General features: G+C 41.2%; 2 protein-coding genes across 13 annotated transcripts in view; one reads left to right on the top strand and one right to left on the bottom strand.

Moving 5' to 3' along the window:
* Positions 1-3,044, bottom strand: part of BBOF1 (basal body orientation factor 1) — a 55,987-nt gene extending 52,943 nt beyond the window's left edge. For all 6 annotated transcript variants that reach the window (XM_053889595.1, XM_053889594.1, XM_053889593.1 and 3 more), the window contains exon 1: positions 2,940-3,044. In XM_053889595.1, coding sequence (XP_053745570.1) covers positions 2,940-2,995 — 56 coding nt within the window. In that variant the 5' untranslated portion in view covers positions 2,996-3,044. The remainder of the gene's footprint in view (positions 1-2,939) is intronic.
* A 111-nt stretch (positions 3,045-3,155) lies between these two features.
* ENTPD5 (ectonucleoside triphosphate diphosphohydrolase 5 (inactive)) overlaps positions 3,156-18,033 on the top strand; it is a 48,215-nt gene continuing 33,337 nt past the window's right edge. For 6 of the 7 annotated variants that reach the window (XM_019427124.2, XM_019427125.2, XM_053889598.1 and 3 more), the window contains exons 1-3: positions 3,156-3,256; positions 5,699-5,805; positions 11,752-11,818. The gene's annotated coding sequence lies outside the window, so the exon portion shown is untranslated. Of the gene's footprint in view, positions 3,257-3,392; positions 3,632-5,698; positions 5,806-11,751; positions 11,819-18,033 lie in introns of those variants that run through there. The other variant, XM_019427120.2, reaches the window with a different exon arrangement.

Raw genomic sequence — 18,033 nt, 5'->3', positions numbered from 1 at the left:
CTGCTCTGACCAAGTGCAGAGCCTGCTTGAGATTCTCTCTCTAACCCCCTCTTTACCCTTCCCCCACTTGTGTGTGTGCTCACACGTGCTCTCTCAAGATAAACAAACAAACAAAAAAGACCAGTATTTGAACTCTAAATAGTTTCATATATAGGTATCTGTGGACCTTTCTATACTATCACCCTCCATCCCCAACCCCCTACTCCTGGTTCTCCATTCTTTTCCAGTCCCACTGTTCTCTCCAAATTAAGGCCAGCCCCACCTCCAACTCCCTAGCTTGTTATAGCTTTGACCTCCCTTTCCAACATGATTTAGGCAGTAGGGATATATTGCCTTGCTATAATCGTCCAGTTGCTTCCCGAAGGTTATCAGGTCTAAGCTGCACAGAGCAGTTGATGCAGATAGGATTTCTCATAAGAGAATCACTAATACTGACTGTAAAAACAAAGCAGTATTTCTCAAATTGAGTCATGGAAAAATCCAAGGAATAAGAGGTCTGTTACCTTCAATGTTTCTCATTGCTGAAAGATGTACTGTAGACACATGGTCAAAAATAGAAAACATATGCTAGTGAGTTCCAAGAATTTGAGAATGCGATAAGCCCTTGGCATTTTTACTTATTAAAAATCTTTTTTGTAATGTTTATTTTATTTTTGAGCGAGAGAGACAGAGCGCAAGAGGGGGAGAGGCATAGAGAGAGGCAGACACAGACTCTGAAGCAGGCTCCAGCCTCTGAGCTGTCAGCAAACAGCCCAATGCAGGGCTTGAACTCACAGATTGCAAGATCATGACCTGAGTGGAAGTTGAACGCTTAACCAACTGAACCACCCAGGCGTCCCTATTTTTTTTTTTTTTATTTTTAAATTTTGTTTGAGAGAGAGCACGCGTGCATGTGAGCAGGGGAGAGGGGCAGAGGGACAGAATCTTAAGCAGGCTTGATGCTCAGCACAGAGCCCGACATGGGGCTGGATCCTATGACCCTGGGATCATGACCTGAGCCGAAATCAAAAGTTGACTCTCAACCAACTGAGCCACCCAGGCGTCCCATCCCTTGGCACTTTTAAAAAGTACTAGACTATGCAATTATGTAAAAAAGAAAAAATAACACTGTAGAAGAATACTTATATTAATACATGGAGTGGGGGAGTTATAAGTAAATATGTACTGTGGGCTATCATTTTATAAAGAAAAAAAGAATATCCCAAAGGATATTAGTGGTTATCTTCGGATACTGGGGTTACAAGTGATTTTTGTTTTCTGCCTTGACTACCCACATTTCCTAAACTTTCTGTACTGAGTACACATAAACTTTACAAGTTTGGGGGATTCCCTTATGGTCACATACATAGTGATGCTAGACACCATGTATGATTCCAATGAACCAGTAGAGTCACTCAACAGATCTAGTGGCAATCCAGCAGCAACTCCAAGCCTGCTAGAGCAATACCTACTTCAGGCATTCTGATCAGTTTGGGGAAATCTGAACAATTACCCAATTTGGTCAAATCTTTTAGGTTTTCCTTTGAACCAAAAGGAATCCTTCAAAAGCCCCAAGGAACTACTTGAATCACTCAGAGATTCTCTAGATGTTCAAGATATTCTCAACAACAAAGCAGAGATCTCTCAGGCTAGGGGCAAGACAAAAAACAAAAAACAAAAACACACACACACAAAACAAACCCAGAGCATAGCTCCCATGGAAAAAAGAAAAGATTCAAGTTGCAGTATACACAAGCAGACACCTTAATTTTTTTATTTAACAAATAATAAGCATCCACTGTGTTTTAGACTTTTTGCTAGGAGCTGGAGATATGGTGAATAATGCTAAGTGCCTATTCTAGAGAAGCTTATAGTCTTTCATTTTTCATTTCATTTATTTATTTATTGTGAGAGAGAGAGAAAGTGTGAGAAGGGCAGGGGCAGAGACAGAGGGAGAGAGAACCCCAAGCAGGCTCTGCACTGTAAGCACAGAGCCTGATGTGGGGCTCGAACTCACAAACCATGAGATCATGACCTGAGCCAAAGTCAGACGCTTAACTGACTGAGCCACCCAGGCGTCCCAAGAGAAGCTTATAGGCTTGAGCAGGGCTCTACCGTCGTGGCACTACCGACATCCTAAGCCAAATGATTCTTTGTTTGGGGTGCAGGTGGGAGTTGGCCAGAGCACTGCAGGATGTTTAACAGTATCCTTGATCTCTACCCACTGGATGCCGGTAGCACACATCCCTAGATGTGACAACCAAAAATGTCTCTAGATAGTGCCAAATGTCCCCTGGGAGCCAAAATCACCCCCAGTTGAGAACCACTGTTCTAAAGCAATACAGTCTGATAGAAGTTTCTGTCGTGATGGAAATGTACTATACCTAGGCGGTCCAAAACAGTCACCAGTAGCCTACTGAGCATATGAAATGTAGCCAATACAATTAAGGATCTGAAGTTTTAATTTTAATTAATTTTAGTTTAGTAGCCACAAATGGCTGATCACTACCCTATTGGACAGCGCTGGTCTAGAAGACCTTCAATATACCAAGAAATGTTATTCTGAAGTTTGACCTTCACTTCTAGTGTCAGAACCAATCCTTCCTCCTCATTCCCAGATCTTTTTCTCTCCACTAGCACCCACCTAGTTCATTTGGTCTTCTACTCCATTCTTTGGTAATGTATCTGCTTCCACCGTTAACGTATTACTCATAGGCAGGGGCTGTGTCTAAATTATTCAGGGTCCCAAACCTCACATTCCATTGTCTAGGTTGGAGCAGTATGGTTTGGCATGCATTTGGGGAATTTCTGAACAATGCGGGCTATCCTTTTCAGAAGCGGGGAGAGCAAGAGGACGGCAGTTAGCCAGCTGGCCAGCCCCAGCTTGCAGGCGGCTCCCAGCTCCGAATCATCGGAGGGTAGGCCCAGGGAGAGAGGAACCCCGGGTGGCCTCTCCTTACTTCTTGTCTTTGCCTTTGTTCTTGCCTTTCTTTTTGTCCTTTCCCTTAGACGGCATCTTGGCTTCACCAGGGACCCCACTGTAACCGACGTTTCTCTGCCGCCGCCCGGCCGGCTCCGTTTCTAAGGAAACCAGCACGCCAAGCGGGTAACGTTCCGCCGCAGCCGTTGCCAGTGCGCGCGGAGAGCGCACGCGCCCGTGACGTAGCCCCGACGCCGCCGCCGCAAAGGGGCCCCGTCTGCGGGCCGGGCGCGGGGGGGGCGGGGCGGAGGTCGTGTGGAGGGCGGGCGGCCGCGCCGAGCGGCGCGCGCGCGCGCGGTGAGTGTGCGGGCCGCAGAGGCGCTAGTGTCGGCCCCGGGACGGGGCTGGGTGGCCTAGTGGGGGCTCGAAGCGGGCCCGTCCGGGGCAGCGGCGTGACGTCCTGCAGGCCGGGCGTTTCCGGCGGCGCGACGGTCGTTGCGCCCTCACCTCAGGAGGCTTGCTTCCCTGCGGGCCGGGCTTCCCCGCCGCAGTGGTCGGAGCGCCACCCCGCGCCGGCTTTACAGCGTTTCGCGTCCTGCAGGCGCGTCCGCCCCTTGCCTCACACCACAGCCAGCGTGGCTGCAGCCGCCTGCGCCGCCTCAGCCTCTCCCGAAGCTGCCCTGACTCTTGGTTTCCTTATCCCACTCCTGGCTTCTAACTCTGGCTAATTATGTAAGGGACGGCGCATCCGGCGGACTTCCGAGGCCAAACACATTTCGATGAGGCCGTTGAGGACTTTTCCCAGGGCGGTGGTTGGGAGTGAGGCTGGCATAGTGCTGTCACCTGGGGTGGGAGAGGCTCCGGCGAGGAGAAAAGTGCTGTCAGCTGGGGTGGGAGAGGCGGCGGGGCCACGAGGAGAGCTCGGGGGGGGGAGGCCCTCCGCCCCATTCCCTTCCATGTGCCCGAGGCTGCCCACCCAGAACAGCCCGATTCCCTTTTTGCTGATGCTTGACTCGTCCGCAGCCCCCTTTTCTGCAGGTTGCCTAAAGTTGGAACCTCTTGCCTTTTGGTGTTTTTTTCCCCTGGGCACACGAATGAAAAGGAGTACTCAAAAGTATTGTTCTCCTTTTTCAGAGGACCTTTGTAATTATGCCTTCATTCAGTGAGAGTTAGTCTTTAAGAACGATGGGAACTCTGGGTGCCAAGACAACGGTTAGGAAATTTGCAGAAGCTCTGCTCTGCGTTATTCTTCATTTCAAATTGAATTTAAAATTTCTTTTAAGACTTCTTTCTACATCTTCCCTCTCCATTTCTTTAGGGAGAACTTAATCCCTACACCTCTTCCAGAGGTCTTTGGCCTAATGTCCCCCTCCTTTTTTTTTTTTTCTCTCTTTGATTATGTAGTTTGTTTTTGAATTGTGTGGATAGAGGGAACATGCTGATTTGCAATAAGCGCTAAAAATCTTTTTTAAGAATTTTTTTGTAATGTTTTTATTTTTGAGAGAGACAAGAGTGTGAGCGGGGGAGGGGCAGAGAGAGAGGGAGACAATCCGAGGCAGGCTCCAGGCTCTGAGCTGTCAGCACAGAGCCCAATGGGCAGGGGTGGGACGGGGGGGGGGGGGGCGCGAGAGGCGGGCTCAAACTCAGAAACTGTGAGATACGACCTGAGCTAAAGTCAGACGCTTCATCGGCTGAGCCACCCAGGCGCCCTGAAAATCTTTTTAGACCTACTGTGTGTTAACATGATCTTAGCTTTCTCTCTCTCTCTCTCTCTTTTTTGTTTTTGTTTTTGAGTATAGTTGACTCGCAGTGCTACATTCGTTTCAGGTGATTCACTTTCTCTAGGCGTTATGCTCACGCAAATGTACCTACCATAAGTCACTATGATGCTATTATGGTATCATTGACTATATTTCCTATGCCTTAACTTATTCCCTAAGTCCCTTTTATTCCCATGATTTATTCATTGCATAACTGGAAGCCTGCGTCTCCCACTCCCCTTCACTTGTTTTGCCCAACCCTCCATCCCCTGCCCTTTGGTAGCTTACTGTATTTCTGGTGCATTTCCTGTTTGTATGCCTCACTCTGATGGGTCCTTGGTGGAATCACCGTGCATTGAAGGGGTTTACTCTGATATGGAATTCATAAAGTTATGATGAGTTTTTGTCTAAGGTTCTGAAGATGTACCCTATTGATAACTGGCAGAAAACAGAGGTTAGGGCATCTTCTATTACGGGCTGTATATTTGGAGTTCATTCTAAAAATTGGTTACTGTACAATATGCAAGTCAGTCCAAGACTTTCCTTGTTTGAACACAGGCCTATAGATTCATTTATAAAATGAAAATTTGATTGTAATGAGATTTCTTGATAGGCACATACTTTAATTGCATGCACTTTGTAGTTATTTAATCATACATTTTTATTGACCATAGTTTGATTTGTAGTTAAAACTGTTGTGATATGAATAGGGCTAAGAGAAAGGCCTATATTTATACTATAGTAGAAGTGGGTCTAGAGTCTTCAGTCTTCTGAACCTCCACATTCTCTGCCAAAGAACTTGATGTTATTCAGTCATCTATTAGTAAGAAACATCTGATGATACAGATAGTAGAGTAGGAAGTTGCTATTTAGCAATTAATCTGGTAATATTCCATAATTTCTGGTAGGTTTACTGTGAAGTTTCAGGATTATCTTGCTGAATAAATTTTCTTTGTTTTTAGAATACTAATGCTTTTAAACTTGGAATAGTCCACTTAATGTTTTGTTGATTTGGCTTTACAATTCTTTTTTCCCCCAGTTTGCGTGGTACCTACTCAACATAGAAGTGTGGAGTGTCTTGGCTGAATCCTCATGCAGACAAGATCATTATGGTCCTAGTAGGTAGGACAAGTATCCTGATAGAAGGTAACATCTCTGCTATCTTAAAGCTGTAAATGTACTTCATAGACTTCTGGGTGGTTTTTGTTGTTTTTCTTTCTGAATTGGACTCTCTGTCTTTACCTAAATGATAACTTTTCTCTTATCTTGTTGATGCTAATATCAAGTGTGGAGTTGTTAAAAAAAAAAAAAAAAAAGCCAAATAACATAGGACTACGTATCAGAATATATGGTATTTCTGATTTTTTCTTCTAGTAGTTCCCAAATAGGGTTTACTCTGTAAAGTCATCTGTGGCTTTATTCTGGTTTAACCTGAAGACCCTAGTTTATACGCCTAATTCATCCTTGAAATCACATGATAGCAGATGTGACTCTAGGTGGAAGTGAGTAGGTGAACAAACAGCTTTTGATTTTGTTTTCACTTAGCATTTAGAATCATGCATAAGTATATTATCCAAACTATGTCTGAAGTGACTGATGAGTATTTCTGAATATCATTGGGAGTGACTTACTTTCATCTTTTTTATTGCACGTTGTACAAATACAGAATTCTATTAAATAGGTATTATGTTGTGATGTGGACTAGTTCACATCCTTGCAGGGGATAAGGAATCCTTGAGATCAAAGATTTACTGTTACCAATTTTGAAATCTGTGTTGTTTTTTTTGTTTGTTTTTTTTACCATTGACTTCTATTTTTATACAAAATGTGTTGCTACAGAATCATTACCACTGGCAATTTATTTGCAAAATATCCGATTTTTATTAGTTGTCCATTCTGACAAAGCCATTACACAGGACTAAAAGTTCTCTAAGAAAAATAATACACCAAAATTTCAGGCTCACTTATCTGTACTTTGATTTCATGGATCCGTTAGATGTTCATTTAAGAAACGTTTAGTGACAGGACACCTGGGTGGCTAAGTCCATTAAGCATCTGATTTCAGCTCAGGTCATGATCTCACAGTTTGTGGGTTTGAGTCCTGCATTGGGCTCTGTGCTAACAGCTCACAGCCTGGAGCCTGCTTTGGATTCTGTGTTGCCCTCTCCCTCCTGCTTGTGCTCTCGCTCGCGCTCTCTCTCTCTCTCTCTCTCAAAAATAAACAAACATTAAGAAAAAAGAGAGGGGCACCTGACTGGCTCAATCGGTTAAGTGTCTGACTTTGGCTCAGGTCATGGTGTCACAGTTTGTGAGTTCGAGGCCCACGTCGGGCTCTGTGCTGACAGCTCAGGGCCTGGAGCCTGCTTCGGATTCTGTGTCCCCTTTTCTCTCTGCTCTTCCCCTGCTCACATGGTGTCTCTCTCTCAAAAATAAATAAAGAGGGTGATGGGCATTGAGGAGGGCACCTGTTGCGATGAGCACTGGGTGTTGTATGGAAACCAATTTGACAATAAATTTCATATTAAAAAAAATAAAGATTAAAAAAATTTTTTTAAAAAGAAAGAAACATTTAGGGAGGAGGTGCCTCCTCACTGGCTCAGTCAATAGAGCATGTAACTCTTGGTCTCAATGTTGTAAGTTTGAGCCCCACATTGGTTGTAGAGCTAACTTAAAAATAAAATCCTAAAGAAAGAGAAATGTTTAATGAGTACCAACTTGTATACCATGCTACCTGATAGCTTGAGGGCTACAAGCCTTCAGGTGGTTTACAGTCAGGTGTATAAAGTAGTGACCCAAACAGTGATCTCCGAGAGTACAAAACTTCACTGGCACCTATATACAAACAGTTAACAATAAAAAAAAAACAAAAACAAAAAAACAAACAAACAAAAAACCACCAAGCAGTGATGGATAAGGGGAACATGGTATGGACAATAAGTGCTGTAGGAATTTGGTGGTATGGAAGATTGTCATATTCAGAGAAAGTTTGCAGAAGGAGGTGGGCTGAAAAGAAGAGGGAAGGCTTTCTGGAAAGGTAGAATCATGTGAGCAAAATTCAGTGTGTATTAGAGACAATGAAGTGTTTAACTAGAGCAGTGGTTCCCAAAGTGTGGTCCGTGGACAAGTAGCATCAGCATCACCTGGGAACTTGTTACAGCTTAGAAATGGAAGTTCTCAGGCCATACTTGAGACATGCTGAATCAGAACGGGCAGTGAGGCCCACCAGTCTGTGTTTTAACAAACCCTCCAGGTGATTCTGATACAGCCTAAAGTTTGAAAACTGCTAGACTAGAGCAGAGGGTTCTTATATGAAAATAGTGGGCAAAAGACTTTGGTAAGTTAGCCTGGGATTCACAGTGATGGACTTCAAATGTTAGGGAGTTTGTCCTTTTTCCTACAGAGCAGAGTCACCAACTTGTAACTTGACGGCTGGATTTGGCTCATAGGTGTGCTTTGCCTGGCTTTTGGGTTTTTTTTGGGGGTTTTTTAAATTTTTAAATGGAATTAGTTGTCACTATTTAAAAACCAAATTCTACAAAGAAATCTGTACTTTCAGCTTATCTTGAAAAATCAGAAGACCTGGAAGTACTGGACCTATCTTTCATTGTGGCAGCAGCAAGCAGCTGCCAGCGTAGGTAGGATATGTACTCTCTAGTTTGTCATTGTCCCCACCACTTCCTGTTGGTTTGCAACTTTACTCACATTTCCTGCTTGGCCCCAGTAAGTATTTAGGTATTTGAGTTTGTGCCTTCTGTAATACATAGTGGGAAATTAATGAAAGTTTTAAAGAGAGTGAGGAGGGGAGCCTGGGTGGCTCAGTCAGTTGAGCATCTGACTCTTGATTTCAGCTCAGGTCATGATCACAGGGTTGTGGGATTGAGTCCCAAGTTGGGCTTCACACTGAACATGGAACCTGCTTAAGTCTCTCTCTCTCTCTCTCTCTCTCTCTCTCTCTGCCCCTCTTCCCTGCTCATGCGCTCTTTCTCTAAAAATAAAAAATAAAAATAAAAAAGAAAGAGGTGATTTATGTATTGTGATACTATGTATTCATTCAACAAACATTGGTTAGTTAAACATATATGCCAGGTTGGATAGTGTTCAAAGGTCAATGAATTCCTGACATGCTGTGGGTTAAAATCTAGTGGGAAGATGATGAAAACATTTTAGGAAAACATTGGCATATATTTGACAACAGAGACATCGGTGATTGGAAGACGATTTAAGAAGCTGTAATAGTCCAAGTCTGAAGTAATAAAGGCCAGAATTTAGATATTAACAGGAGGACTAGGAGGTAAACAAGAGAAAAAGATTAGAAAGATACTGCAAAGGAAAAATCACCAGTTCTTGATGATAGTTGGAATATAGAAGGTATAAGAGAGAAGAATTCAAAGATGATGAGGATTTTGAGTTGTGAATTAGGAAATCTGTGATGCCACTAACAAAAAAGGAAATAAGAGAGTCTATTTAACCCTCTCTATGTATGTGGTACAAGGGTGCCAAGGAATGGGGGCATTTGGAGATGCCAGTTTCAAGTGTCTCTTGTTTTGAGTTTAGTGTATTGACATACACACAATATTAAGTGTTTTTCAAAGGAAAACTTAATTGAAATGTCAAGACTGCATGTTTAAATTCTTTTTTTTTTTTAATGTTTATTTTCGGGAGAGCACAAGTGGGGAAGGGACAGAGAGAGGGGGACAGAGAATCTGAAGTGGGCTCTACACTGACAGGCTGACAGCAGTAAGCCTGACGTGGGGCTTGAACCCACGAACCACAAGATCATGTCCTGAGCCAAAGTCAGATGCTCAACCAACTGAGCCACCCAGGAGCCCCAAGACTGCATGCTTAGAAGTAGATACCACTCATTCCATCCTTGGATTCCAAGAGCATACTGGGGGAAGTTTTTAAGTTATAGTCAACAAAATGTATGAAGACCTTTCTTAAAAACATTTTGTTTTGGGGGCCCTATATTTTCAACCTTGTTTGAATCCTCTCTTGAATGTATAATTTTCAGATTTATGTTGCATAGGTAAGTTTCTCTTTCTGGAAGAATGGAAGATACTGTATAAATTCAAAGCTTAAATATGTATTCTGAGTATCAGTACTACCCTTCAGAGTTTAAATCGTAATTGGCTGTGTACCCATGAGATATACCAAGAATGAAGTGTAATAACTGTTGCTCCACTAAAATAGTAACTAGTAGCCAGTGTTTTTCCTCTTATGATCTTATATTTGGTTCTATCTGCCCCCCCCTTTTTTTTTTTTTTTAAAGTAATCTATGCCCAATGTGGGGCTTGAGCTCATGACTCTGAGATCAAGACTTGCATGCTTTACTGCCTGAGCAAGCCAGGCACCTCCCATATGCTTTTTTTAAAAAAGTTTTTACTGGAGCAGCTGGGTGGTTGGTAAGTTAAGCACCTGACTCTTGATATTGGCTTAGGTCATGATCTTGCTGTCCTGGGATGGAGCCCCATCTCAGGCTCCAAGAATTGAGTGTTAGAACCTGCTTGGGATTCTTTATCTCCCTCTATCTCTCTCTGCTTGTCCCCTGCTCACATGTGCTTGTGAGCTCTCTCTCTCAAAATAAATAAACACTAAAAATTTTTTAAAAATAAAAAGTTTTTATTGTGGTAAAATATATTACATAAAAATTGCCATTTTAACCATTCTAAGTGTTCAATTCAGTGATATTATCTTCACAGTGTTTTATAATCGTCACTGCTGTCTTATTTCCAAAACTCTGTCATCACCCTAAACAGAAACTCTGGACTTGTTAAGCAGTAACTCCATTCTCCCCTCCCCTCAATCCCTGATAACCTATAATCTAATTTCTGTCTGTCTGAATTTACCTCGTCTAGATATTTTGTATAATTGGAATCATATATGTCTTTTTGTATCTGGCTTCTTTCACTTAGCATAATGTTTTTAAGATTCATTCATATTTGTAGCATGAATCAGAATTTCATTCTTGGCTTTTTTTTTTAAGTTTATTTAAGTAATGTCTACACCCAGTGTGGGGCTCGAACTCATGACCCCGAGATCAAGAGTCGCATGCTTTTCTGACTGAAGCAGCCAGGTGCCCCAGAACTCCATTCCTTCTTACAGATAAATAAAATTTTATTGGATATATGGTCATGTTTTATTTACATATCTATTGATGGACACTTGGATTGTTTCCACCTCTGGTGGTTGTGAATAATGCTCTAGGAACATTGGTGTAGAAATATTTGAGTCCTTATCTTCAATTCTTGTGGATATGTACCTTGGACTAGGATTGGCTTGGTCCCTTGTAACCATGTACTCATACATGTATAGTAAGTGGCTGCTCTTGATCACACTGTGGAACGCACAACTTGTTTTGTTTTTTAAACCTTTATTTTTTTGTTTATAATTTATTTATAATAAATACAAATATAAATATTTATTTATTTATTTATTTATTTATTTATTTATTTATTTATTTATTTATTTTGAGAGAGACAGAACAACGCAAGTGTGGGAAGGGCAGAGAGAGAGGGAGAGAGAGAGAGTCCCAAGCAGGCTCTGCACTGCCAGCACAGAGCCTGATGCAAAGCTTGAACCCACAAAACTGAGATCATGACCTGTGCCAAAACCAAGAGTTGACACTTAACTGACAGAGCCGCCCAGGCGCTCCATACAACTTCTTACTTGAATTCTTTACAGCCAAAAAAAAAGACTCGACAAAGTGCAAAGCTAGATTTTATCCACTTTTTTTATGGATTAGCTCCTTAGTCACTGCCTCCCATACATTTACACACATACATTTATACAAAAATATACACTATCTTTTAGAGGGAGTGTGACTTGCCTCCCTTGGCTGTTGCTGATTTTATAAACAAGTGACTTTATAAGAGTGGCTGTGGTTGTAGTTTGAATAAGAAGAAAGTATGGAAGAGGAGAAAGAGCCCAAGAGTACTAAACTGCAAGTCAGGTGATGAGTATGGTGATCTGGTTTCCAAAGACTGAATAGTTGGAAACAAGTGTGGAAAGAGATAATTGCATCAAAAATAAGCATGCTGATGAGAGAAAAGAGAGAACTTTGCTCTTATGATTATCCATGTCCATCTTCTACAGGTTGAAAAAATGGCACATTAGTTGAAGGAAACAAGGGAATGTCCAGGAGAAGAAGAAGAAAATATTGGTAAGTAGCCAATATAAAGTAATACCCCACTTTTTCATAGGTCAGATTTCTGTACATTCTGCTTTCTGTTCCTAGCTGAGAGCTTACAGTAAATGGAAGGGGATCTATGAGCCACTAAAGCGCTGTCACAAAGTCTATTCTTTTGTCACAAACCTTTATTCTTTTAGGCCCTCATTTGCATAAGTTGACATAAAAGTCTAATAATTATGGCTTTCTGATTTACATCCCCATGATTTTAAAGATTTTAAAATACTACATGATGACAGTTTATTGAAGGAATCAGGCCCATGGCAACACTAATCAGTGATAACATAGCATCATGTCCAGGGAAACTAGCTCAAAAAGCATAGCATTCTGGGACTGTTTGGTGCCAGAAAGGCAAACAATCCTATAGAACTCTAGCACCTAGAGGCATCCCAAGTTTACACAAAAATATAACTGCTGATCATAATCATGACCCTAAATCATAAGTCACTTGAGAAATATTTGTAGCAGAGGCACCTGCGTGACTCAGTCAATTAAGTGGTGGACTCTTGATTTCAGCTCAGGTCATGATCTCATGGTTCGTGAGATCGAGCCCCACATGGGGATGGGGCTTCATGCTGACAGTGCTCAGAGACTGCTTCTGATTCTCTGTCTCTCTTGCCCCTCCCCCACTCACACTTGCTCTCTCTCAAAACATAAAAAAATTTTAGAAAAATATTGGTAGCAAACATTGTTAAAATAAAAATGTTATTTAAAGGGGAAGCATCTCAGACACATTTGGAAGAAATGTATTTATGTGGAAGTCCTATTCCTTGCTTTATATATAAGGTATCCTTTAATATTTCAGTCTTTCTCATTTTTTCATTTTGATTTAATGTTTTTAAAGCAGTAGCTATTTTTCATTTGATAATAAGAAAGGGAAAATAGGTTTTCACTTCCCTTCCCACAAATTCCAGTGTAAACAGTGACAAAGGGCACTGATCCTTGCAGATACTCTTCTGCACATAAGTGCCTCCCACAATGGATAGGAGTTCAAAGGCAGAGATAGTTATTTCCTTAGGTTTTCAATATATTTGCTCATTGGGACAATATTAACCCTCTCCTGACTGGTAGTATCTTCCTGTCTAAAGGTTTTTCACTTTAATGAATGGGTAAGAAAAGACCTTGTGACTTGTGAAGAAAGAGGCAGCAAGAGCAACAGCTTTCCCCATGCAGTGATTATCGTAGCTAAGTCAAGCCTGAAACAATGAAGAATGAAGTCAGGCACTGCCTGATCTCATTTTGGTATAACACCCAAATGGTTTCATTGTATAGAATGGGCCTGTTTGACACTTGTCTAATAATGTTTTGAATAAAATGGAATAAAATACAGAAAGAAGTGATGTTTATAGGAAAAAATTTTATATTTGTTGGTAACTACCAATGTATCAATTTTAATTTATTCATTGGGAGTGTTTGATCTTAGGGTTGGAGAGCCCTTAAAAGATCTCATTCAACGCCCCCTTCTGATCTGTGAATCCACTTGGGACAGTGTGGTCAGATTTGAGCTGAGCCCTCGGGGCAAGACTCCTCTCCTCTGTCAGCACAACTCCTATGTTGGAAAATTCCTCCTGTCCAATCTCTCCTCTTGTAGTTTCCATGCTCTTACTACGGTTTATTATTATGTTATACAGGTCTTACTTTTTGGCAGGGATCTAATATAATTTGATTATTTAATAACTTTTTTATTTTGTTGATACTTGAAAAATGCTTGTTACAGAATTTTTCAGTAGATTTTGTATCTGTGCCAGTTGTTAGTCTTATCCCTTTCTACCAAATATCTCTTCAGTACCTAAGTATTAATGCTACTATTATCTGATTAGAAATTTTCTTTCTGTATATAGCATGAAGAAATTTGTTATAAATATTTTTAAATATTTACATTTAAACAATATAAGTTAATATAAATATTTTCACTTTATACCTTCCTTGATTTAGTATTTCATTTCACTGTTAGGTTTAGTATTCAGTTATTAATGGATACCTATAATTTTAACAAATATAGTAACTTGTTTACTTTTTTCCTACTCTTTCCTAAATATATTTGACTTTTTTGAAGTATTTAAATTCCTTTCACCCTTAGGAACAAGCAGGATGTTTGTATGAATTGTAGTTTTTCTGACTTTAATGATGTTAAGTAAAATATTGGGACTATAACAGAAACAATGGAAAGCATCAAGTGGTGGGATGTGATATTTTCAGAGAAACTATAAGTCCATTATTGTTTTTAATTTTTAAGAGTTCATATCATTGAGGGACGCCTGGGTGACTCAGTTAAGTGTCTGACTCTTGATTTTGGCTCAGGATGTGATTTCATGGTTTGTGAGATCGAGCCCCATGTTGGGCTCTGTGCTTACAGCATGGAGCCTGCTTGGGATTCTCTCTCTCCCTCTCTCTGTCTCTGCCCCTCCCCCACTTGTACGCCCTCTATCAGAAATAAATAAACGTTTAAAAAAGAAATGGAGCGCCTGGGTGGCTCAGTCAGTCTTATAAGCATCAACTTTGGCTCAGGTCATGATCTCATGGTTTGGGAGTTCGAGCCCCACACCAGGCTCACTGCTGTCAGGGCAGAGCCCACTTCGCACCCTCTGTCCCCTTCTCTTTCTGCCCCTCCTCCTGCTCCGCTCATGCTCTGTCTCTCTCAAAAATAAACATAAAAAAAAAAAAAATGAGGCAAGGCACCTGGGTGGCTATCAGTTAAGCATTATACTCTTGATTTTGGCTCAGGTCATGATCTCCTGGTTCGTGAAATTGAGCCCCGCATTGGACTCTGTACTTTCAGTGTGGAACCTGCTTGGGATTCTCTCTCTCCTTCTCTCTTTGCCCTTCCAGCATGTGCTCTCTCCTTCTCTCTCAAAATAAGTAAACATTTTTACAAATTTTAAAAAAGAAGAGTTAGTATTATTGGAATAACATGTAGTTTTCCAAACAAGAAGTGTATAAGGTCAGGGCGCCTGGGTGGCTCAGTCAATTAAGCACCCAACTTCAGCTCAGGTCATGATCGTGTGGTTTGTGGATTGGAGCCCTGCGTTGGGCCCTGTGCTGACAGCTCAGAGCCTGGAGCCTGCTTCAGAGTCTGTGTCTCCCTCCCTCTCTGCCCCTCCCCCGCTCAAACTCTGTCTCTCTCACTCTCAAAAATAAATAAACATTAAAAAAATGTTTTTAAAGTGTGTAAGCTCTGTTGATAGAAATATGTATAAGTGAGGAAAAAAAGCTGAACACAAAATATTACGCAAATACTGGTTATAACTTGCAGTAGCCTCCAAGATGGCCCCCAATGATTCTCACCTGCTAGTATTCATGCCCATCCTCTTATACGTTTCTTTTTTTATTATTTTAATTTTTTATTTTTTAAAATTTACATCCAAGTTAGTTAGCATATAGTGAAACAATGATTTCAGGAGTAGATTCCTTAATGCCCCTTACCCATTGAGCCCATCCCCTCTCCCACAACCCCTCCAGTAACCCTCAGTTTGTTCTCCATATTTATGAGTCTCTTCTGTTTTATCCCCCTCCCTGTTTTTATATTATTTTGTTTCCCTTCCCTTAGGTTCATCTGTTTTGTTTCTTAAGGTCCTCATATGAGTGAAGTCATATGATTTTTGTCTTTCTCTGACTGATTAATTTCACTTAGCATAATACCCTCCAGTTCCATCCACGTAGTTGCAAATGGCAAGATTTCATTCTTTTTGATTGCCGAGCAATACTCCATTGTATATATATATATATATATATATATATATACCACATCTTCTTTATCCATTCATCCATCAGTAGACATTTGGGCTCTTTCCATACTTTGGCTATTGTTGATAGTGGTGCTATAAACATGGGGGTGCGTGTGTCCCTTTGAAACAATGTAACTGTATCCCGTGGATAAATGCCTAGTAGTGCAATTGCTGGGTCGTAGGGTAGTTCCATTTTTCGTTTTTTGAGGAACCTCCATTCTTTTTTCAGAGTGGCTGTACCAGCTTGCATTCCCACTCTCATACATTTTATTAGGTTGGTCTGCATGACCAGTGGAATATGGGGGAAGTGATAGTATATGACTTACAGGGCTAAGTCGTTAAAAAACATCGCTGCTTCTGCCTTGTTCTCTCTTGGATTGCCCACCCTGGAGGAAGCCAGCCACCATGTTGTAAAGATATTCAAGGCTCTTTGGAGAGTCCACTTGGGAAGCAACTGAGGCTTCCTTCTAACAACCAGCATCAACTTGACAGCCATCGAGTGAGCCGTTTTGGGGCTCACTCAAAACTGGGGGGTTTTTCAGCTTCAGTCAAGCCGTCAGTTAACTGCAGGCTGGGAGCCTGCATCTTGACTCCAGTATCATGAGAGACCCTGAGCCAGAACTATCCAATTCTCAAATTCCTGGACTACAGAAACTGTGAGATAATAAATGTTTATTATTGTTTTAAGCAACTAAGTTTTGAGATTATCTGTTATGCATCAGTAGGTAACTAATGTATACCATCTTAAATATTTGATGGTTTGATAAAACTTGGACAATGTAAATAATGTTTAGTAGTTTAGTATCCTTTAGATTCTTTTTTTTTTTTTTTTGGAAAGTTACTTCAGTTTATCAAAATTTTAACAGTGGTTAAAGACCGACATTCAATGTAGCAATATAGCTATAGAATTAATAGATTCAGAAAAATAAAATTATAGTTTCTCCTAAAAACAGATCATTATTACTAGATCAGGTATTCATCTTATTCTCTTAAAATCTCATTTTATTCTCTTACAAATCTATGAAAGTATTATTTTTCCCTTCTTATGTCACTTTGTAGTTTCCTATTATCAGTTTCTTTTGAGAACCTTCTTGGACACTCCACTAGGTGCTTGGGCTACATCAGTAAACAAATATTCCTTCTCTCTAGGAGCATATATTCCATCAGAGGAACACACATAATAAGCATAATATATAAGCTGTCTAATACGTTAGAATGTGATAAGTGCTATGGAAAAAAAAGATCAGAGTAAAGGGGATTGAGAAAGCAGGCAGAGGTAAGGCCACATGAGGGAGAGAAGTTAATATTAAAGATAGGTCTCAATAAGAAAGTAGCATTTGAACAATGATTTGAAGCAGTTGTAGGAATTTATCAAGTGGATGTATATTTCAGACAGTGGCGGCAGCTATAGCAAAGGCCCTAAGGCCAGAGCACGTTTGACATGTAAGGATGCAGAGGTCTGTGATTCGGGGGAGTAAGATTAAAACTTAGATAAGGTCAGAGAGGTAATAGGGAGGGAAACAGAACAGGTGGATCCATGAAAACTGTTGTTGGAATCTTGCTACTCTGGGGGAAATGGGAAGCCTCTGCTAGATTTTGCAGAGGGGAGACATGTTGTAACATTTTAAAAGGATGACTTTATTTGCTTGTTAAAAATAGACTGTAGATGGGGCACCTGGGTGGCCCAGTTGGTTAAGTGTCCAACTTTGGCTCAGGTCATGATCTCATGGTTCATGAGTTTGAGTCCCATGTCAGGCTCTGTGCTGACAGCTCAGAGCCTGGATCCTGCTTCAGATTCTGTGTCTCCCTCTCTCTCTGTCTCTCTCCCTGCTCACAGTCTGCCTCTCTCTTTCAAAAAATAAATCAACATTAAAAAAAATTTTTTTTAAATAAAAAAAGGCTCTCGGGGAGTGAAAGTAAAAGCAGAGATATGTTGGGGCACCTGGGTGGCTCAGTCGGTTAGGCACCCAACACTTGATTTTGGCTCAGGTCCTGATCTCCCGGTTTCTGGGATAGAGCCCTGAGTCGAGCCCTGTGCTGACAGCACAGAGCCTGCTTTGGGATCTGTGTCTCCCTCTCTCTCTGCCCCTCCCCCCACTCACTATTGCATTCACATGTGCTCACTCTCACACAGTCTCAAAATACATAAACAATTTTTTGTTTTAAACAGAGCTCTGGGGTGCCTGGGTGGCTCAGTCAGTTAAGCATCTGACTTTGGCTCATGAGATCATGACTATCTCATGGTTTGTGAGTTTGAACCCCACATCAGGTTCTGTGCTGACAGCTCAGAACCTGGAGCCTGCTTTGGATTCTGTGTCTCCCTCTCTCTCTGCCCCTCCCCCACTCATGCTCTATCTCTCTCTGTCTCTCAAAAATGAATAAACATTAAAAAATAAATAATTTTTTTTTTAAAAAGCAGAGCTCTGTTAAGACAGAGTAAATCACATGAGAGATGATGGTGGC

Source organism: Panthera pardus, unplaced genomic scaffold (genome assembly GCF_024362965.1).
Source record: "Panthera pardus isolate Hobbes unplaced genomic scaffold, ASM2436296v1 HiC_scaffold_24, whole genome shotgun sequence".
Lineage (NCBI taxonomy): Eukaryota > Metazoa > Chordata > Mammalia > Carnivora > Felidae > Panthera > Panthera pardus.
Note: the sequence above shows the minus strand (reverse complement) of the source record. Positions and strands in the feature narration are given on the sequence as shown.